We start from the raw sequence: 23116 nt of genomic DNA, 5'->3' as shown, positions 1-23116 counted from the left end.
ATGATCTCAACAGAGGGATTCATGAAAGGCTTTTTGTAGAAGGTAAGATTTTAATTGGAACTTGAAGGAACTAAAAATGGGAGATGAATAGGAAAATAATTCCAGGTATGAGGATAGCCAATGAAAATGCCTGGAGTAAGTAGGCAGATGAGCAAGGAGGCTGGTGCCTCTGGATTGAAGAGTTTATTTCCACCAAGCTTTTCTTGCCCTTGTCTATAAAATCAGGCTTTCATTTCAGCTCTGAAATAACATTTCTAGTATTATACAATCTTGATAATTGTGTGTGTGTGTATGTATGTGTGTGTAGAATTTCTTGCCTTTAGACCAGTCAAGTCAACATTACTAAATCATCTAGAAATTCTGAAGAAAAGACAAGAGACATCCTGTGTCAAGCCTGCACCACAATCACAACAATGCTTGGATTTTGATGGAGATAATGCAGGATTCGGAACCCAAGATACTTGGAAAGAACAAAACTTCCAAAACAATGAACCCTCCCCCCACCTTTTCTTTTTTGGTTATAGTCAATATTGAGGGAACCAATTACTTTGAAGAAGGTGCCTATTTTCCTCCTTACCACCAATTAATAATTACTATCATTAATCAGATAAGTCTAAGAGATCTAGGAGTAGCACCATTCTGCCTTCTCATCCCTCCAGAAAATCAATCTTATTTCTAGTACAGCATCCTCAGCCATCAGCTTGAGATGCAATCTCTATGGAAAAGCAACTTAAATGCTGGAATCATTGCTTTTTCAACTGCTCAAAATCCAGAAAAGAAAATTCTTGCCACAAAGGTCCTTGGAATTGACAAATGAACATAATTATCTATAGATGTGACATCAAAGAATATGTATTATCATTTACTTTGCCACTTCACTACTATAATGGGAACTTTTCATCTGTCTGGCTTCTAAACCTGTGCTGTTCCTCTCAGTAGTTCCTTGAGAACAGGTACTTTCTTCCTTTTCTGTTTGTATTCCTGGAATGGCTCAATAGGAATTACTGAACTGAGGCTTACTTGATGCTTTTTCATCCATTCCTTATCTTCTGCAAAGGCATGTATGCTTCAGAATTTGCATAGCAGTCATTTATCTCATTTTTGTCATGAGCACCATAAAGCAAGATGATGAAGTGTCATAGAAAATCGAGGCTACCACATGGCTCAGTAGATAGAGTACTGGGCCTGTAATCAAGAAGTTTAAATATGACCCCAGACACTTAATAGCTGCTGGGCAAGTCATGTAAGCTCTGTTCTCCTTACTCCAGTGGAGAAGTAAATGGCAAATCATTCTAGAACCTTTGCCAAGAAACCCCATAGACAGTATTGGAATGGTATGAGGCATGGGATAATACCCATGTAATACAATACAATCTAGAAAATAATGTTTTCTTATATTTTTGGAGGGAAAAACAACACTTTTTTGTCTCCCATGTGACTTTATTGACATACTGTAACGAGGAATATGATTCAGGTTCCTCAGCTTATTAAGATTTGGACCAAGAACTCATATTTTCCCTTAGGACTAGATTGTGATTTCATCAATATAGGTAACTATTGATAGAGAAACTTAGTCTGCCAATGAAGATCAGTACGTGTTCTGTAATTTGTAGGGTTTCAGGATATTTGGGGATGCTGAGAGCTTTCATATTTGCCCAAGGTCATAGGCTCACAGAGCTACAGAGAAGCCACAGAGTCACACACAGCCACAGAGAAGTTTAAACAAGGTTCTCTTCACCTAGTTCAGGCTTCTTCTCTATCCAGCCTGCTGCATTTAGATTACGTGTAGATAAATGAATAGCTTGTCCATTAGTTCAGATGTTATGATATCTAAACTCAGTCTTCTTTTCTGCCATTTTGACACAGTTACATATGGGAGGGAAGAAGGTAATGGCACAGCGCTAAGAACAATTTGGTATTTTTATATTTCATGTGTTAACCATGTACAAAACCCCAAGCCAAACCAATACAACAACAAAAAACAAATAATATCTAGAACTCATCTTGGTGATGAGCTGGAGCTCCATACTTAGGTCAATTGGTCCTTGTATTACAGATATATCATTTGTTTCCAGGCTTGTGCTTCATAAAACATGTCACTGGTTGCCTTGGAATCTTTTATCAAACCCATGAGAATCCTTGGTTTCAAAACTCCATACACAGATATATTGGAGTAAGACAATTGTTGAATAACAAATGGTATGCCCAATGCAATTATAATATATATACATTTGTTTGGCTTAGTGGATAAATAATTGAGTTGGGCATCCAGAAAACCTTGACTCTTGCTAACTGAAGCAATGAATAGAGCACTAGTCCTGAAGTCAGGAGGACCTGAGTTCAAATGTGATTTCAAACACTTAATACTTCCTTGCCATGTGATCTGGGGCAAGTCACTTAACCCCAATTGCCTCAGGAAAAAAAAGAGAGAGAGAGAGAGAGAGAGAGAGAGAGAGAGAGAGAGAGAGAGAGAGAGAGAGAGAGAGAGAGAGAATTGCGAAGGTCTGATCTAGCTCCTCTTGTCAGGATAAGCAAATGTCCTTGCCCCACGTTGGGCGCCAAATTGTAACGAGCTGTTGTCTCTAGAAGCTGCCGGATCGCTCTCTGGGAAGAGATCTGCTGTGTCTACTCAAATCTTTAAGACAGATTCTTCTTCCTGTAGTGAACCGTTGTCTCCAGGCAGTTGCTGTTAACTCTTGTCCTTAGAAGTGACTTCCCTTCCTGCAGAGAGCCCCGTCAGGCCTGATGTAATGCAGAGAGTCTTCTTCTTTCTCTGAGAGTCCTCTCTTTTATTCTCCCAGAGAATGGGCGTGGGATAATGCAAGGGCTTCTGGGAAGAACCACCCCAGCCAATGAGCTTGCCCCCTCTATCAAGTCAACCTGAGTTCTCACCTTGTAACTGTCCAGACAACCTCAGTTCTCACTTAGTAATCCTAACATCTCCCCCTTTCTTTTGATTTAGAACATAGGACAGTCATGACCTTGAAACATAAATCCATCAATATGGGAAGTATTACAGATAATTACATAAATGACCTTGAAACATAAATCCATCAATATGGGAAGTATTACAGATAATTACATAAATTACATAAGCATATAGTAACATAGTAACATAATACATGCTAGAAGTATATGACAAGTAACAATCAAATAATCATAAATTGAAAATTTATAAATGTCCATAAGTCCATTGTCCATTAGTCTCATCTTGTGTGAGGAAGTCCAATGCTTCCTGCTGGTTTTTAAAGTTCTTTAACAGTCTTCTTATTATCCATGCTCTTTCAGTGTCAGATGTTTCTTAGATCTTCTCCTTTATTTTGAGGTCTTTCTCTTTTTCTATCTCTCTCCAGGTGCTTGTTGCCACCCATCTATTTCCTTCTTCATCTGTTTTCTTCTGTCTGTTAAAATACAAGCAAACCCTCTCTCCCAGGCAGTTAACCTATCTAATTTTCTTCTATTTATCACTTTCTAAATCTCTTCTCATCATCTGACAATTACATTGGAATTGTTTGCACTGGACACAGCCCTGTTGGTTTAAAAGGCCTGTATTCTCCCCAAGTGTAATCCATTTTTGCAATCTGATTGCCTTTTGACTCACTTATCAGGTAATCCCTTTCTGCCATGTGATTGCTTTTCTGCTGGTTGATTAAATCAGAGTCCTGGCCTTCTAAAGGTTCTTTGGGTGTAACATCAGCTGCCATCATGCCCCAAGTCTTTTTTGCCTGGGGCCCTGGACCTGGGCCCCTCATCCCATTTCCCTGAATTATTCTACACTCTGATGCCCAATGGAGTCCTCTGTTGCATTTTGGACATGGGGTTTTAGGTCTTCTTTCACCCTGTCTTCTCACTGTATCTCCATACCTACACTGAGCTCTTAGATGTCCAATTTTTCCACATTGAAAACATCGCCGAGTTTCTCTAGAAGGCCCTTGCCAGGAGGGACCCTGTCTTTCCACATTCATCATTGTCCGGGTGTAAAAAGCATTTGTTCCCACTGTAGCACAGCGTCTTATGATCTCCTCTAAAGGAGCATCTTTGTCTAATCCCCATATAATTCTTTTGCAAATCTCATTGGCATTTTCCTTAGCCAGATGTCTGGTCATTATTTCTGTAGCTGAATTTTCTCCAATAGTTCTTTTGACAGCAGTTTGCAAACGTCCCACAAAATCTGCAAAAGGTTCATTGGGACCTTGCTCTATTTTAGTGAAAGCCTCTCCACGATCTTTCTGTCCAGGAAGGACACCCCAAGCTTTTATTGCAGCCTTAGCAATTTGTTCATATATTGTCATGGTATAATTAATCTGTTCCGAATTCTCTCCATACTGACCTTCACCAGCTAAGTGCTCAAAAGTGAATTGTGTGTTAACTCCTATTTCCAAATTGCATCTGACTTGAATTTTACATAATTCATGAAATTCCGCAAGCCATAATAAATTTTCTCCAGGTTCCAGGCATATCCTTGCTATGGATTTCCAATCATTCGGGGTTAGGACTTCATAAGACAAACCATCTAGTAACATTTTAACATAAGCTGATGTAGCCCCATAAAGGGTACAACCTTTTTTCAAATCCTTAATTTTATTCAAATCTAAAGGTGCATATCTTCTCCTTTTTTTACCTACAGAGTCAGTATTTTCAATCACAGGATATGCATGTATAAAATCACTTATATCCTGTCCTTCTCTCTTAGCTTTAACCAATGCTTTTTCTAATCTTGTCATAGGCTTAGGCTGCTTCACAGGCAATTCTGTTTGTGTTTCTGCCTCTTCCTCTCCTCCTTCTTGCTCCACCCATGAAGGGTTAATTGAGGGAGGAGATGGGAGGTGCTCCTGTTGCTCAGAATTGTACTTAACTTCATTGTTATCTGATTCATCCTTTTCACCTAGTTTAGTTGACACCTCCCCATTTTGCTCCTTCATCTCTTCCTTTAGAATAACATTTTTTAAAGCCATTTGGATTAAATTGTAGGTATGAATTGTATCTTTGGAAACTGAGTTTGGTCTGGAACCAAAGGGTAAAATGTCACAAAGGTAATTGTACTGTTCACCTAATTGCTCTCCTACTAATTTCCACTCATCTGGATCCAATTCTTCTTCCAGAGAAAAAGAAGGACATATGACCTTCACAGTTCTTAAAAGTTCAGTAATTTCCTCTAAAATTATAATCAAGCCTTGGCTTTTCATAACCTTGATGATGCTCTCTAAACATTTTCCTTGAACAGAAGGTGTTTGCCCCATTTCACTATAAGAGATTGCTGGTTTAGCCCTTAACAAGTTAAGTTCCTTATTTATCTATTAGCACGCTCACTTAATCTTTAACAAAGTTTCCTCGTTACTCACGGTTCTGGGTCAGAGAGACTGAGATCTAGATCAGAAGCTTTTCCACTGGAATCAGGACTGTGTCTGTCCCTGTTCGGGCGCCAAATTGCGAAGGTCTGATCTAGCTCCTCTTGTCAGGATAAGCAAATGTCCTTGCCCCACGTTGGGCGCCAAATTGTAACGAGCTGTTGTCTCTAGAAGCTGCCGGATCGCTCTCTGGGAAGAGATCTGCTGTGTCTACTCAAATCTTTAAGACAGATTCTTCTTCCTGTAGTGAACCGTTGTCTCCAGGCAGTTGCTGTTAACTCTTGTCCTTAGAAGTGACTTCCCTTCCTGCAGAGAGCCCCGTCAGGCCTGATGTAATGCAGAGAGTCTTCTTCTTTCTCTGAGAGTCCTCTCTTTTATTCTCCCAGAGAATGGGCGTGGGATAATGCAAGGGCTTCTGGGAAGAACCACCCCAGCCAATGAGCTTGCCCCCTCTATCAAGTCAACCTGAGTTCTCACCTTGTAACTGTCCAGACAACCTCAGTTCTCACTTAGTAATCCTAACAAGAGAGAGAGAGAGAGAGAGAGAGAGAGAGAGAGAGAGAGAGAGAGAGAGAGAGAGAGAGAAAAGAAAAACCTTGACTGGCTGTGAAAATCTGGACAAATCACTTAAGATCTCAGTACCCTTAAGCAACTCTAAGATTATAAATTACAGAGTAAGTATCTATATAAAATTTACTAAGAAGAAAGATAATCCATAGGGGGTTTTTAGAGGAAGTGATTGCTTGGTCTGGGCTATGCAAGTTAATGGTATTTTTTAAAATGAGAGAGATAGAGAGGGGGAGAAGAGGAGAGGAGAGAAGAGGAGAGGAAAGGAGAGGAGAGGAGAGGAGAAGAGAGGAGAGGAGAGGAGAGGAGAGGAGAGGAGAGGAGAGGAGAGGAGAGGAGAGGAGAGGAGAGAGAGAGAGAGAGAGAGAGAGAGAGAGAGAGAGAGAGAGAGAGAGAGAGAGAGGAAGGGAGGGAGAGAGCAAGGGAAAGAAGGAAGGAGGAAGGAAGAGGCACAGAGGCAGAGAGAATACATGAGAAAAGAGAATTTTATGTGAAAATGGTGTATCTATTATAAACCATTTGCCTTTAAAAATATACATAGTAAATTCGACAGGTTGATATTAAAGCTCTCTTTCTCTCTGATTCTTAACGAAGTTCCTTTTGTTCCCTTCTGTACATTTAAATTTTAAATAAACATAATATAACATACATATAGTTTTTCATTGCCTAAATTTATTTCACTATCCCTATTTTTACTCCTCTTATCTGTCTAAATAGTTATACTATATAATAAAGAATATATTAAGCAAAAAAAGAAAGAGAAAAAAATTTAAAATTAAACAATACATTGAAATAGTCTGAAAATTCATACAAAAATAAAATATGAATGGGTAAGAAACACTTCTGAAAGATTTTATTCTTTTTTATTCATCTCTAACCTTTGCAATGAATGGGTTTGGTGTTTACTTATATCTTTCTTATAATCATTCTTATTCTTTGTAATTGTGCAATATTAAATGTTCACATTTTTATGTGTTTTTTTCCAATATCATTGTTCTAGTCATTTATATATTGTTTTCTTTTCTTTTTCTTTTTAATTGGTTCTATATTATTTTCATGTAAGTAGAGCCAGCTAGTTAGTACAGTGTATAGAACCTGGAGTCAGTAAGCCCTGAGTTTAAATCCAATCTCAGTTACTTGAGATTTGTGTTACCCTGGGCAAGACTAAAAATTGCTAGTTTTGTGACTTTATGTAAGTCATTTAATCTTTGTTTATTTTAATCCACTGCAGAAGGAAATGTCAAATTACTTCAGTATCTCTGCCAAGAAAAGCCTATAGACAGTATTGACATGACTGAAATCATGCTATGAAATTATGCTATGATCTAAGGAATCATGAAAAATCGGGCATGATTGAACCTCTGAACAACAACTGAGGACACAAGGCAGTATGGAAATGAGGGATGATAGAAATCTTCAAATCTATGTCAGATCTAGTTCATGAGGCAATGTGTATGTGTGTGTATGTATAAAGGGTAACTGGCTTCTCAATGTTTTCTTTTATCCAAAAATCATTGCTATTTCTGTTCATGTATTAAAGATCTTCTTTTAATTTCTTGATTCTCAGGGTTTCTAGGACAATGATTAGTATTTAATCATGAACTTATTGGTTAGTTTTAGTTCAAGGTTTTGGAAACATTTAGCAAATGTCAATGATTAAGTGAAATGAGGATCATCAGAATAATATGATTATTTTCCCTATCTATAGTCAAAGTCCTTTCACATTATGAGGGATGTAGAAGACCCTTACCCAAAATGACTACTCAGAGATCACTCAGTAGAAGGCAGAAAAGTTGTTTATTGAAAACCTCTGAAGGATGAGCTGTCCCATTGCGAGATAAGAAAGAGAAAGCTCATGGTAGGAAGGCTAAAAAAAGTAGTAAAGATACACAGCTCTTATACAAGAAATTACATCACAAGTAAGAGAGAATTGAGAAGGGGAGGGAAAGGCATCTAATTGGTTGTTGCTATTTGGAGAGATTGGAATGGAAGGTTTCTGTTTCCCCAAAATCTCCTGATTTCTAGGAAACAGAAAATCAGGCCTTCAGGCTTAATCAAGCAGATAGTGGTCCAGCTAATAGAATAAATATCGATAAATGTCACATACTGATAAATGTCATCAGCTCAGGTTAAGTAAATATGGTTATAGCTGGCCAAGGTTCAGGTAAATATGGCCCTGTACATATTATACATATCATAGGGGAAACACAGAAATAATGAAAATAAAATACAGAAAAAGAATTTACATATTCTTGTAAGTTCTTTACCTTATCTCGTTCTATTCCCCACAACATGGAGTTTGGCAAAATCTTTTATATGTGATTCCCAGTAGCCTTGGCATTGTTTATGCCTAGATAGATATTATGAAGTCCTAATTTTTGGAGAAGACTGCTTTCACCAGGATTGGAAGTTTACATCCACAATCAAAAAGATATAAGTAACTATATAGAAACACAAAATAATAAATAAATAATGGGCATAAATATCCTGGGAGATGTCTCCATTTCTAAATTGCTTGCCATTATGAGGAAAATGGCCTCAAGATATCTTTTTAAGTAAAAGAACAGGCCATTTCATCAAGGGACTTACAGATTTTCCTCTAGAATTCTATATATGAATGCTGTCTAGTTTCTAAATGGAGTTTGGCAGTAAGATTTCTAGAGGAAAGATAAAGTACTAATATTGGGGAAATGAAGCATTCAGCTATCATTATATCCTTGAGTACATGTGTGTCCAGCCATATATATTATCTAGTGGAACAATGTCAAGTTATTTACATCACAAAGGAAGGATGGCATTTGTATCTAGAAAAAATATTAAATAGTATTCAGATTTTTACATATATCATGAGAATGGGCAAAGTAACCACAGACCAAGTAATATAGAATTTATAGAAGCCTCAGTTGAGTAAATACTGCTCCAGAATAAGAATAAAAGCAGTGTGTCTAGATAAGGAAGAACAATATTGCCAGCAGATTGTTCTTAGCCCAATTTAAATTATATTTGGTCATGTATATGTCATTATTTCCATTACTGTTCACAGAGGGCAGGGATTAAAACTTTATCCTGTGTTGCTTAATGTGGCATACTACATATAGTAAATGTTAAATCATTGTTGCTTAAATGACTAGATGAATATATGTAGTAAGGAAAAGACAAAAGAGGCTTTTATGTGTGGAATTGAGTCAAATGCTAAGAGAAGGTCTACTTGATAGTGACCTCGGTTTCCTCATCTGTAATATTAAGAGGTTAAATCAGATGACCTCTAAGTTCCCTTCCAGCTCTATTTTTTAATAATCTATGACTCTATAGTCATTAACTCTATGATCTAGGATAGAATAAGTATTTATTAAGTGCCAACTTAATATTTCATTTGATTTGGGCATTAGGGACTATAAGTTGGATATTGGATAAGAGAGGTGATCTAGACTAGTTGCCTTGGAAGATCTGATTGGGTGGCAAAAAGAAGCGAATCCAATCAAATTTGAATAGAATTACATTTTTGTCCCATGACACCATGTATGTGTATACGTGTGTATGTAGGTGTACACATTACATAGGTAAATACAATATATATGCATATATAAGTGAATATACATATATGTACTTATATGTATCTTCTAGGAAATACTGTTAAAACAGAAGTTATTCAACAGATCTTTTTTAATACTTTGTAACAGATTCTTGTGCGTGTGCATGTGTATATGTGTGTGTGACAATATCTCACAAATATCATCTACTAAGGATTATGGCTTTGGGAGCTATATTGGTGAGAAAAGTAAAACACAGAGATGAAGCCATGAATCTTAAAAAACAAACAAACAAACAAACAAAAACAAAGACAAATAAAAACAACTGAGGTGCAACAATAATGACTTTCTTAAAGGATCAGAAGTAACCCAGATACTTTGCCAGGAGGCATCTTTCCCTGCTTATGGTCCTTCCTTCTTTTCACTGCAATCTGTAACATGCAGCATCACTGCCTCTGTTACTGCCACCCTACATGCTGACATGCATATATTATACATTTGGGCATTAAGATCAGACTCTTTTGCTGTTCAATGTAATTAGACTAGAGAATTGGAAGTCCAGATCTGTGATGTCTTTGATATCAGGATCTCTGATGTGGAAAGTAATTCAGCAATGCAGATAATCAGTAAGCCATTATTAAGGATGTAATATATATATTCCAAAAACTATGCTAGCCCCTGAAGATACAGTAGTGGGACAATCTCTGTACTCAATGAGCTTACTGTTATTTTGGGAAGAATATGTGTTTGTATCATTAAGATATATGGAAAACAATCTGCAATGGCAGATTGGTTCAACAAGGTGGAAATGGAACCCAGAAAGAATTGCTCAAAAAGTGGTCCTTTAACTGAGCTTTGTAGGAAATTAGAAATTGTAAAGGATGAAGGGGAGAGTTTTTCAGACTCTGGAAAGACATGGAGAAAGAAGGCAAAATGTTATTTTGATGTGAGGTCTCAAATACAGCCCACAGCAATATGTTAACATCTATAATAACTAACATTAATACTGTGCTTTTTATATGGAAAACACTTTACTAAAGGTTCTATGACTATTATCTCATTTGACCTTCACAGGCAATCTGGGAGCTAAGGACTATTATGATTCCCATTTTACAAATGTGAAAACTGAGGCAAAACATAGGTTAAGTGATTTGCACATATTTCACAGCTGGTAAGCATTTGGGGGCAGATTCAAATTCAGATCGTCTTGATTCTAAGTATGGCACTTTATCCAGTGAACCACCTAACTACCCTGTGTGCCTGAACTAGATGAAAATGTAATTGAGAAATATTTTACAGAACAAATAAAAATACTATAAAACAAATAATATCACATTTTGAGTTCTCATATAGCCCACAAGGATGCTTATATATGGAATAACAACCTCACTTTCTATTTGAGTTTGATGCCACTGATTTAGAGGATTCATTGGATAGTATATTGCCTGAGAGAAAGTAATATGTAATCAACCTGGAGAGTTAGACAAGCCAGATTGTGAATGGTTTTGAACATCAAAAAATGGGGTTTGCAATCTATCCTGGAAACAAGAGGTAACCACTGGAAATACTTAAGCAAGAAATTACCATTAGTAGTATCAGAATACTGACAAGTGTGTAAAGGACAGATTCAAAAGGAGAAAAATATGATACACAAAGTTCAATTGGGAGACTATTGTAATAGTCAGGAGACATGATCATCTTGTTGATTTCTTAGAGAATTATCTGAGAAAATGGGGTAAAGGAGGCATTAAGTGGTTTGCTTGTAGACAGTACTTGAACCCAGGTCTCTAACTCCCAGGCTGGTTCTCTTTCCTTTCATAGTTCTATAAATATTGAAAGGAAGAGGGTGCTAGAAAAAAAATTGATCATGGGCCTGACTTCCTTTCTTGCCCCAGTAAAATGAAATTAACTGAAAGAAAAATCCAAAAAGAAACTGAGCAGTTTCTCTAACTTGCCTACACTGAATCAGCAGATAGGGTCCATTGACTAGGACAGACATTATTTTTTGGTATAGTGGGAATTCCTGTAATATAATTTGTCTCTTACTGACACTGTGCTTCCTTTTTGGTCTTTAAAGGCATTTTCATTTCTGGATCCTGTCAAGGTTTTCCTTTTCTCCAAGGGGATTCAGTTTGGGGCTGTTCTATTTCTGAAGCTGACGTGTTTCCCACCCAAGTTTCCTACGTGCAAATGGAGCTAAGGATCAGGGTCGAATATCTTTATAGGTTTACTCTGCGTTCTCCTCCCCTCTGAATTAGATCTTTTAAATGTCAGCATTTTAAGCTTGGCCTTTTCAAAAATGTGATGCTATGTGAACCTTACTTAATGGAAAATATACTTATAGTTCAAAGGTGTGGGTTTATTTTCCCCCTCTTTTTCCTCCCTTTCAAATAGAAAGGCTAAAACTCCTCTTGTTATGAAGCAGATTTTGTATCAAGGAGATTAATTTTTGCAAATTGATACTTCAAGAATTGCTGAACTCTGAAATTCTTCATTTAATTGGGAAAGTGTGTTATTTGTTTGTTTGTTTTTCCTAAAAGGTTCAAATGCTTTTTAAAAATTGGGGTTTTGGGGGGGAGTCTGGGGGGATGAGGATTCTGGGAAGATAGAGGAGTAAGTTGGTAAATTTCAAGGTCTCCCAATTTCTTCCTCAAAGAGAACAAATTTGCACCTCAGGGATAATGTAGACTCATGAAAAATCAAGAAGATCCTTGGGACTGAACTGGGGTCTTCTTGATACAACCTGAGGAGATCTGGAGAAAGGCCCTGGGCTGGGGATTAAAGTGCCAGAAATGCTAACATCTCTAGACTAGCTCCTCAGAAACACCAAGTGGGGACTCTTGGGGATGGCTGGCTGTGGCTGGAGCCTCTGTAGGAACCATAGGATTTTTACCTCCTGGACTGTTTATGGAGTCCAGGTTTGAGTTTGGGAAGACTGAGGGAACCTCGGCTGATTGAGAATCTTAGACCCAGCTGTGCTACAGAAAGGTGGCCCTGGGTAAAATGAAACTAGCACCAGGTGAATTCAGAAGAAGCTAGGCAGGGAGGGTGCTGTCTGTGAGCACTTGGACTCTTGGACTAGGGTTCCTAGTCAGAGGGGAGAGCTGAAGGGAAGCTTTAGGCATCATCCCTGCATCTCAAGATTAGAGGTGCTTTCACTAAGACCTTTTATTTAAAAAAAAAATGAACTGGCAAAGAAGAAAGAATCCTAATATTGAAACACATTATGGGAACAAAGAAGAATTGGGTTTATCTTCAAAGGAAGACACTGTAGGTTAAAAAAAAAAAAAAAAAAAAAGCTTCTACCTCAAAGAGTAATATGAAATTACTCCCTGCCCAGAGAGAATTTATAGAATTTTAAAATCAAATGAAAGTGAGAGAAAAACTAAAGAAAAAAAATGAAAATCATCCAAGAAAAACAAGCTTATGAAAAAAAGTTAACCAATGAGAAAAAGAGGTACAGAACTTCAAAGATGAAAATAATACTTTTAAAAATTAAAATTGGGCAAGGGGAAGCCAGTAAAGCTATGAGAGACCAAGAAATGACAAAACAGATTATAAAGGATGAGAAAATAGAATAGAATGTGAAATATTTTATAAGCAAAACAACAGACCTGGAGAACATATCAAGAAGAGAAAATATAAGAATTACTGTATTGCCTGAAAGTTTTGACCAAAAAGAGAACCTTGACAAAATAATCCAGGAAATAATCCAAAAAAAATTGTCCTGGAGAGATAGAACATGAGGGGGGTCACCACCTCAAAGAGATCCTATGTGGAAAACACCTGGAAATATTATTATCAAATTTTGAAATCCCTTTATCAAAGAGAAAACTTTGCAAGAAACAAACAAAAAAACAATTCAAATATGCTGGAGCTATAATTATTATTGTCCAAAATTTAGCAGCTATAATAAAATCCTGGAATCATATCTACCAACAATCAAAAGAACTAGGCCTGTGGTCAAAAATATCATATCCAGCAAAATTATCTATAATCCTGAATGAGAAAAAATGAATATTCAATGAATTTGCAGATTCTCAGGATATTATATCAACCAAACCCAAATTTAATAGAAAATTTAACATAAGAGCTAATATGAAAGATCAATATTAAGAAACTTAACATGGACAAACTGTTTAAACATGGACAAATTATTTAATGTTTTTATATATGTGTGTATATATACATATATATAATATTCATATTAACAATAAGATAGCTCAAAAGAAGGATTGGCAAAGTTAAAAGTAAAAATAGTAATCATTTTATACAAATGAGGTACAGAGGAAGAATAGTTACAGAGTCATGGAGGACAAGAGCGCTCATAGTTCTGAAAACCTATTCACATCGGGAATGGGTTCAATAGAAAATACTATATATATACCATAAGAGAATGACATCCTCCAAAATCTATAAAGAAAGAAAGGAGGGAAGATGGCGGAGAAGAAACACACTACTCAGTGAACGTCCTCACTCCCTCACAACCAATTAGATAAATTAAGTCTCAAAATTAGCTCAGGACTGATAGATACCACAAGGACTGGAAGCACGACTTACCAGCTGAAGAGAATCTGGAGTTTCAACAGGAAAGGTCAGTTCTCAGGGGAGGAATAAGAAAGACCAGCACAGACGGTGGGGTAGGGGCACACTGCGCCCATTGCGCTGGGAGGGGCTCTGGGATCAGAGAAGCCACTGAGGTAAAGGAATCTGGCACAGGCTGTTAGCTCTTCTCTGCTAATTATTTAGCAGTTCAGAAGAGAAAGCCAAAATATTTTAAAACTCAGATTAGATTTCCCCCCACCCACCCACCCTGGGGGTGACTCAGCAGACTCGGCACCAGGGGGTGTGGCCTCAGCTACCTCCTGAGAATAGTTAAGAGACTGACAAGTGGGTGGATACGGCCCAAGGCAACACACACGGCCTAGCTTAGCTGGAGGGAGTGGAACTCAGCTCCAGGAAGTCCCAGAGAAGCGGAACCTTTGAACTAGGGACCGCGGTTTCTGGCAGACACTTCCAGTTTGAGCACAGGGGCTTCTCACGTCACCTGCTGCAGACATCCACTCCCCACCCGGACACATAGGCTGAGCTTCTTGCTGTCTTCACTATTCTACGCCCTCAAAGCACAGCAGTGCTAATCACCTCTGAGGCACTTCCAGGGAGGGGGTGGGGAACTCTCTCCCAGAGCTCTCTCTTAGCGCGGGCGCAGGGGCCGCTGCATCCATCCGGTCTGGGAGGAAGCTGGTAAAGAAGTAAATAATTTCCTACCCCAGGGACAGACCCCAAAACATTTTTTAAGTATGAGCAAAAAAGCTAGAAAAACTATAGATTCCTTCTATACAGAGAAAGAGCGGGTACCCAACCCCGAGGAAGTTAACAGCAAAGATTCAGAAGATAACAACCTAAAGGGGAATGATTCCTGCCCCCCATCACATAACTCTCTCCTAGAAGAAGCTCTTAAGAAATTGAGGGAGATCGAAGAAAAATGGGGCAAGGAAAGGGAAGTTATGATAGAGAATAACAACGTCCTGAAATTGGAGTTGGAAAAAATAAAGAATTCACAGGAGATGCAGGGAAACAAAATTAGTGAATTAGAAAAGGTTAAAAAAAACACAGGAAAGTAGGATTTCTGAATTGGAAAAGATAAAAAAGTCTCAAGAAAATAGAATTTCTGAATTGGAAAAAGAAAATAATTCTCAAAAAAAAAAAAATTAGGGAAATGGAAAAAAATTCAATAGAGCAAAATAATTCATTTAAAAACGAAATTGGGCATTTACAAAAAGAACTAAAAACTGTGAAAGAAGAAAATAACTCCTTAAAAGTCAGGATGGAACAAATAGAAATGAATGATTCACAGAGAACCCAAGAATCAGTCAAACAAAACAAAAAAAATGAGAAGCTGGAGAACAACGTCAAATACTTACTGGGAAAATCTATAGACCTGGAAAATAGATCTAGGAGAGATAATCTGCGGATTATTGGACTTCCAGAAAACTATGACCAAAAAAAGAGCCTAGATTCTATTTTACAGGAAATTATCAAAGAGAACTGTCCAGAGATAATAGAAACAGAAGGGAAAGTAGATGTGGAAAGAATTCATCGAACTCCTTCTGAAATAGACCCTAAAAAAAGAACACCACGGAATATTGTGGCTAAGCTGCAGAATTACCACACAAAGGAGAAAATCCTGCAAGCAGCTAGAAAAAAACAATTTAAATACCAAGGTGCCACAATAAGGGTCACCCAAGATCTGGCTGCCTCCACATTAAAAGATAGAAGGGCCTGGAACCTGATATTCCGTAAGGCAAAAGATCAAGGACTGCAACCAAGAATGAACTACCCAGCTAAGTTTAGCATCTTTTTCCACGGAAGAAGATGGTCATTCAATGAAACAGAGGAATTCTATATGTTTCTAAGAAAAAAACCAGACTTAAACAAAAAATTTGATCTACATCCACAAGACTGAAGAGAAACAGAAAGAGGTACACAGAACCCTTGAGAACTGTAACTCTGTTGTGGGTATATAAAAAATACTCAAGGATAATTTGATTTTACTGATATAAAAGAAAAAAAGGGGGGTGTAGTAAAGGGAAGGAGGTCGGTTCAGAAAAAGGGGAAGGAGTGATAAAAAGAGGGAAACTACATCCCAGGAAGAGACATAGAAAATACACCATATCTGAGGGAACTTAGTGAGGGGGAGAATCATTGTGTGAATCTTACTCTCATCAGAAGAGGCTCAAAGAGTAAATAATTAACATATTTGTTTTTCAGAGAATTTTCTCTCACCTCATTAAAAGGGGGGAGAGGAAAAGGGAAAAGGAAAAGGGGAATAAGTGAAGGGACTTGGAGGGAGGGGGGAGGGATCCTAATAAAAAAAAAAAAAAAAAAAAGAGGGAGGGTTGCGCGTCACAAGGGGGGTCTGTAAATTAAATATCGGGGAGGGGGATCAGGGGGGTCAAGGGAAAAAAGCATAATCTGGGGATAATACGATGGCAGGAAATACAGAATTAGTAATTTTAACTGTAAATGTAAATGGGATGAACGATCCCATCAAACGGAGACGGATAGTAGATTGGATCAAAAAGCAGAACCCTACAATATGTTGCCTACAGGAAACACACTTAAAGCAGGGAGATACATACAGAGTAAAGGTAAAAGGTTGGAACAGAGCCTATTATGCTTCAGGTAAAGCCAAAAAAGCAGGGGTAGCTATCCTTATCTCAGATCAAGCAAAAGCAGAAGTAGATCTCGTTAAAAAAGATAAGGAAGGAAACTATATCCTGCTGAAAGGTAGCATAAATAATGAAGCCATATCAATACTAAACATATATGCACCAAGTGGTATAGCATCTAACTTTCTAAAGGAAAAGTTAGGAGAACTGCAAGAAGAAATAGACAGTAAAACTATAATAGTGGGAGATCTCAACCTTGCACTCTCAGATTTAGACAAATCAAACCACAAAACAAACAAGAAAGAAATTAAAAAAGTAAATAGAACATTAGAAAAACTAGGTATGATAGACCTTTGGAGAAAACTGAATGGCAATAGGAAGGAATATACTTTCTTCTCAGCAGTTCATGGATCCTATACAAAAATTGACCATATACTAGGACATAAAGATCTCAAAATTAAATGTAGGAAGGCAGAAATAATAAATGCCTTCTTCTCAGATCACAATGCAATAAAAGCTACATTCAGTAAAAAGTTAGGGGTAAATAGACCAAAAAGTAATTGGAAACTGAATAATCTCATCTTAAAGAATGACTGGGTGAAAGAGCAAATTATAGAAACAATTAACAATTTCACCCAAGATAATGATAATGATGAGACATCATATCAAAATCTTTGGGATGCAGCTAAAGCGGTAATAAGGGGAAATTTTATATCTTTAGAGGCTTATTTGAAGAAAATTGAGAAAGAGAAGATTAACGAATTGGGCTTACAACTTAAAAGGCTAGAAAAAGACCAAATTATAAACCCCCAACCAAAAATTAAACTCGAAATACAAAAATTAAAAGGAGAAATCAATAAAATTGAAAGTAAAAAAACTATTGAATTAATAAATAAAACCAAGAGTTGGTTTTATGAAAAAGCCAATAAAATAGATAAACCTTTGGTAAATTTGATCAAAAAAAAGAAAGAGGAAAATCAAATTGATAGTCTTACAAATGAAAAGGGGGATCTTTCCACCAATGAAGAGGAAATTAGAGAAATAATAAGGAGTTACTTTGCCCAACTTTATGCCAATAAATTTGATAACTTAAGTGAAATGGATGACTTCCTCCAAAAATATAGGCTCCCTAGATTAACAGAGGAGGAGATAAATTGCTTAAATAGTCCCATTTCAGAAAAAGAAATAGAACAAGCTATTAATCAACTCCCCAGGAAAAAATCCCCAGGGCCAGATGGATTCACATGTGAATTCTACCAAACATTTAAAGAACAATTAGCCCCAATGTTATATAAATTATTTGAAAAAATAGGGGATGAAGGAGTCCTACCAAATTCCTTTTATGACACAGACATGGTACTGATACCTAAACCTGGTAGATCGAAAACTGAGAAAGAAAATTATAGACCAATCTCCTTAATGAATATTGATGCTAAAATCTTAAATAAGATATTAGCAAAAAGACTTCAGAAAATCATCTCCAAGATAATACACTATGATCAAGTAGGATTTATTCCAGGAATGCAGGGCTGGTTTAATATTAGGAAAACTATTAATATAATTGACCATATTAATAATCAAATTAATAAGAACCATATGATCATCTCAATAGATGCAGAAAAAGCATTTGACAAAATCCAACATCCATTCCTACTAAAAACTCTTGAGAGTATAGGAATAAATGGATTATTCCTTAGAATAATCAGGAGTATATATTTAAGACCGTCAGTAAGCATAATATGCAATAGAAATAAACTGCAACCTTTCCCAGTAAGATCAGGAGTGAAACAAGGTTGCCCACTATCACCATTACTATTCAATATAGTACTAGAAACGCTAGCCTCGGCAATAAGAGCCGAGAAAGAGATTCAAGGAATTAGAGTAGGAAATGAGGAAATTAAACTATCACTTTTTGCAGATGACATGATGGTATACTTAGAGAACCCCAAAGACTCTGCTAAAAAGCTACTAGAAATAATTCAAAATTTCAGCAAAGTGGCAGGATACAAAATAAATCCACATAAATCCTCGGCATTTTTATATATCACTAACAAAATGCAACAGCAAGAGATACAAAGAGAAATTCCATTCCAAACAAATGTTGAGAGTATAAAGTATTTGGGAATCCATCTACCAAAGAAAAGTCAGGAATTATATGAGAAAAATTACAAAACACTTGCCACAAAAATAAAATCAGATTTAAATAATTGGAAAGACATTCAGTGCTCTTGGATAGGCCGAGCGAATATAATAAAGATGACAATACTCCCCAAACTAATCTATTTATTTAGTGCTATACCAATCAGACTCCCAAGAAACTATTTTAATGACCTAGAAAAAATAACAACAAAATTCATATGGAAGAATAAAAGGTCAAGAATTGCAAGGGAACTAATGAAAAAAAACTCAGAGGAAGGTGGTCTAAGTGTACCTGATCTAAAGCTATATTATATAGCAGCAGTCACCAAAACCATTTGGTATTGGCTAAGAAATAGACCGGTAGATCAGTGGAACAGATTAGATACAAAGGACAAAAAAGGGTACATCTATAGCAATCTAATCTTTGACAAACCCAAAGATTCCAACATTAGGGATAAAAATTCATTATTCGGAAAAAACTGTTGGGAAAACTGGAAATTAGTATGGCAGAAATTAGATATGGATCCACACTTAACACCATATACCAAGATAAGATCAAAATGGGTCCATGATTTAGGCATAAAGAGGGAGATAATAAATAGATTAGAGGAACAGAGGATAATCTACCTCTCAGACTTGTGGAGGAGGAAGGAATTTATGACCAGAGGAGAACTAGAGATCATTATTGATCACAAAATAGAAGATTTTGATTACATCAAACTAAAAAGTTTCTGTACAAATAATACTAATGCAAACAAGATTAGAAGGGAAGTAACAAATTGGGAAAATATTTTTAAAAACAAAGGTTCTGACAAAGGTCTCATTTCCAAAATATATAGAGAACTGACCATAATTTATAAGAAACCAAACCATTCTCCAATTGATAAATGGTCAAAGGATATGAACAGACAATTCTCAGAGGAAGAAATTGAAACTATATCCACTCACATGAAAGAGTGTTCCAAATCACTACTGATCAGAGAAATGCAAATTAAGACCACTCTGAGATACCACTACACACCTGTCAGATTGGCTAAGATGACAGGAACAAATAATGACAAATGTTGGAGGGGATGTGGGGAAATTGGGACACTGATACATTGCTGGTGGAGTTGTGAAAGAATCCAGCCATTCTGGAGAGCAATCTGGAATTATGCCCAAAAAGTTATCAAACTGTGCATACCCTTTGACCCAGCAGCGCTACTACTGGGATTATATCCCAAAGAAATACTAAAGAGCGGAAAGAGACATATATGTGCCAAAATGTTTGTGGCAGCTCTTTTTGTTGTAGCTAGAAACTGGAAGATGAATGGATGTCCATCAGTTGGAGAATGGTTGGGTAAATTGTGGTATATGAAAGTTATGGAATATTATTGCTCAGTAAGAAATGACCAGCAGGAGGAATACAGAGAGGGTTGGAGAGACTTAAATCAACTGATGCTGAGTGAAATGAGCAGAACCAGAAGATCACTGTATACTTCAACAACGATACTGTATGAGGATGTATTCTGATGGAAGTGGAAATCTTCAACATAAAGAAGATCCAACTCACTTCCAGTTGATCAATGATGGGCAGAGGTAGATACACCCAGAGAAGAAACACTGGGAGGGGAATGTAAATTGTTAGCACTAATATCTGTCTGCCCAGGTTGCATGTACCTTCGGATTCTAATGTTTATTGTGCAACAAGAAAATGATATTCACACACATGTATTGTACTTAGACTATATTGTAACACATGTAAAATGTATGGTATTGCCTGTCGTCGGGGGGGTAATTTGGAAAAATGAATACAAGGGATAATATTATAAAATATATATATATATATATATATAATAATAAAAAAAATGGGAAAAAAAAAAAAAGAAAGAAAGAAAGGAGGAGGAATGGGCAAAATGGGGAAGCAAAGGGTAAGGGAAGAAGACAAGGGAGGAGTCTTTGGGTGGGGGGGAAGTTAAGTAATAGCAAGGCAAGTTATGAAGCAAAATTTAATTAAAGAAGCAGCAAGTACAGGAAAGACATGTGCATGTAGCTTACTTGGGAGTGGTAGGTAGGATGAAAGGGAGAAAAAAAAGGATAAATTAAATAAGGTGAGCATCAGAGAGCCAAAGAACAATTTACAAAGAAGTAAAGAAAAAAATGGTAATTCATGAATATAGTTTCTTCTATGAATATATATATATATACATATATTCATATATATGTATATATATATTTTTTCTTGATTTGGTAATTTGTTGTTATATATTTTAAATTCTTCCTGATGTTGTGATGGGCACATGACAATATTCTATTTTGTTTTGCTTTCTTTTGTTTTGTATTTATTTTCTGTTTTCCTTTTTTTTATACTCTTTTTTCAAATAAAAAGGAAAAAAAAAGGGGACAAAAGGTTTTTTTCCAAACTTTATTTTGATTTGAATGTTATGTTTTCACATCACTTTAGATGTCTTTCTAGATAGATTCCCCTTTCAACTCTTCCTCCCTTCAAGCAAATCATTTTTTATAACATAGCAATTAAAAACAAAAACAAAAACAAAAAAACAAAAAACAAAAAACAAACAAACAAAAAAAAGTCAGAAGAACCAATCAACACATCAATTCTTCCTATCATTACATAATATACCATATCCATTGTTCCCCTCATACACCATACTCCTTTCCAAAGAATAGATGAAGACAATACTTTTCCATCTCCAGTCTGGAGATTAACATGATCATTCTAGTTTTAGAGCATTCATTTAGAACTCAAGAGGTACAAGGGCCTTCAGTAGCAGTTTTGTTCTTTCTATTTACATTGCTGTAATCATTATGTATGTTGTTTTCCTGATTCTGCTTACTTCACTCTCCATCAATTCTTATCTTCTAATGCCTCCCTATTTTTTTTCCTATAGGCACATAACTTCCAATACGTTTATATATCATGATTTGTTTAGTTGTTCCATAGCGAATGAGCATTTTATGTTCATGCCAAATACATGTATATTTTTCTGTGTGTGTGTTGCTATAAATATTTTAGAAATATAAATAGGACTTTTCAACTTCTTTGGGGCATATGCCTAGGTGTGTTAAAAGGCATGATTATTTCATTTCCTATTAGCATAATTCAAACTTGCTTTCCAGAATAGTTAGATGAATTTACAGTTCTATCAACAGTATTTTATTTTGCCTTTATTTCTGTTACCCTTCTAATATCAATTATTACTATTTTGTGTCACCTTGGTCAGTTTGCAGGATGTGACATAAAACCTCAACATTGTTTTGATCATTTTTTCTAAAAAAATATTTGGAGCAATTTTTCATATGTTTTTAAGTGTAGAAAATGCCTATAATAATAAAGCATGATAACATACAAATAACTTATTGTCAATAATTATAAATAGCAAAATAAGTTAGACTTAATTTTTTTTATCATACATATCCTTCTTAGAACTGCCTTCCAGCTATTCTTCAGCACACATTAAAAGTATACCCAAGTTGAGGGGAAAATGTACTTTTAATAGTTATATGAACTATAGCTATCTCCTGGGTTATTAACATAGGGAAAAATAGTTTAAGCCTTTTCTTCCTCTTTCAAACCCTAGAGACCTTTTACCATTTTCTGAGACCTTTTTTTTTTTTTTTTTAACTCATCAAGCTTATGAATGGGGATTTTTTATTAATAGTTCCATTAGATCAGCAGTGATATAGTGGAAAAGGTACTAGATTGGGATTTAAAGAGTCTGAATTTTTATCTTAAGTGTTGGTCAAACAGTATTACTTCTTTCTGTGTGAGCTTCAATTTCTTCTTCTGTAAATAGGGATAATCAATGATACTATGCTGTGTCAAAGTTGATGTGATTGACTACATAGGAGCATATAATGTATTGTTGGCTAATAGATATTATTACCAAATTATCTTTGTACTAAAATAAAACTTTCAATCATCTTGTATTTCACTTGGAGTTTCAGATGGGTTTAGCTTGGCTAGGTTTAGATATATGACCAGTTTCTGTTACCTACATTCAAGGAAAGACTGCATATGCTAATTCTTCTATTTTTTATTTTCCTCAGGGTGACCTACAAAGGACACTCATCCAAGTGGACTTTGGTGATGGCATTGCAGTGTCTTATGTCAACCTCAGCTCCACCGAGGATGGGATCAAACATGTCTACCAGAATGTGGGCATTTTCCGAGTGACCGTGCAGGTGGACAACAGTCTGGGGTCTGACAGCGCCGTCCTGTACTTACATGTAACTTGTATGTTATTACTGTTGTTGGTTTATGAAATACTTTGAATAGAACACCTTTAGAGACTTTAGAGAAAGCTAAAATATTCTGCCAAGAAGGAACTTCTTGATTTTTTTTCAAAAAGACAGAGAT

General features: G+C 36.2%; 1 protein-coding gene across 1 annotated transcript in view; it reads left to right on the top strand.

The window, feature by feature from the left end:
- Window positions 1-23116, top strand: part of SORCS1 (sortilin related VPS10 domain containing receptor 1) — a 726370-nt gene that overhangs the window by 652803 nt on the left and 50451 nt on the right. Inside the window, 1 exon segment of the mRNA XM_074295531.1 lies at window positions 22807-22993. Within this exon segment, the coding sequence (XP_074151632.1) occupies window positions 22807-22993 (187 nt within the window).

The sequence above is a fragment of the Sminthopsis crassicaudata genome, chromosome 2 (genome assembly GCF_048593235.1).
Source record: "Sminthopsis crassicaudata isolate SCR6 chromosome 2, ASM4859323v1, whole genome shotgun sequence".
In the NCBI taxonomy this organism is placed as follows: Eukaryota; Metazoa; Chordata; class Mammalia; order Dasyuromorphia; family Dasyuridae; genus Sminthopsis; species Sminthopsis crassicaudata.
This window is presented reverse-complemented; position numbering and strand designations above follow the sequence as displayed.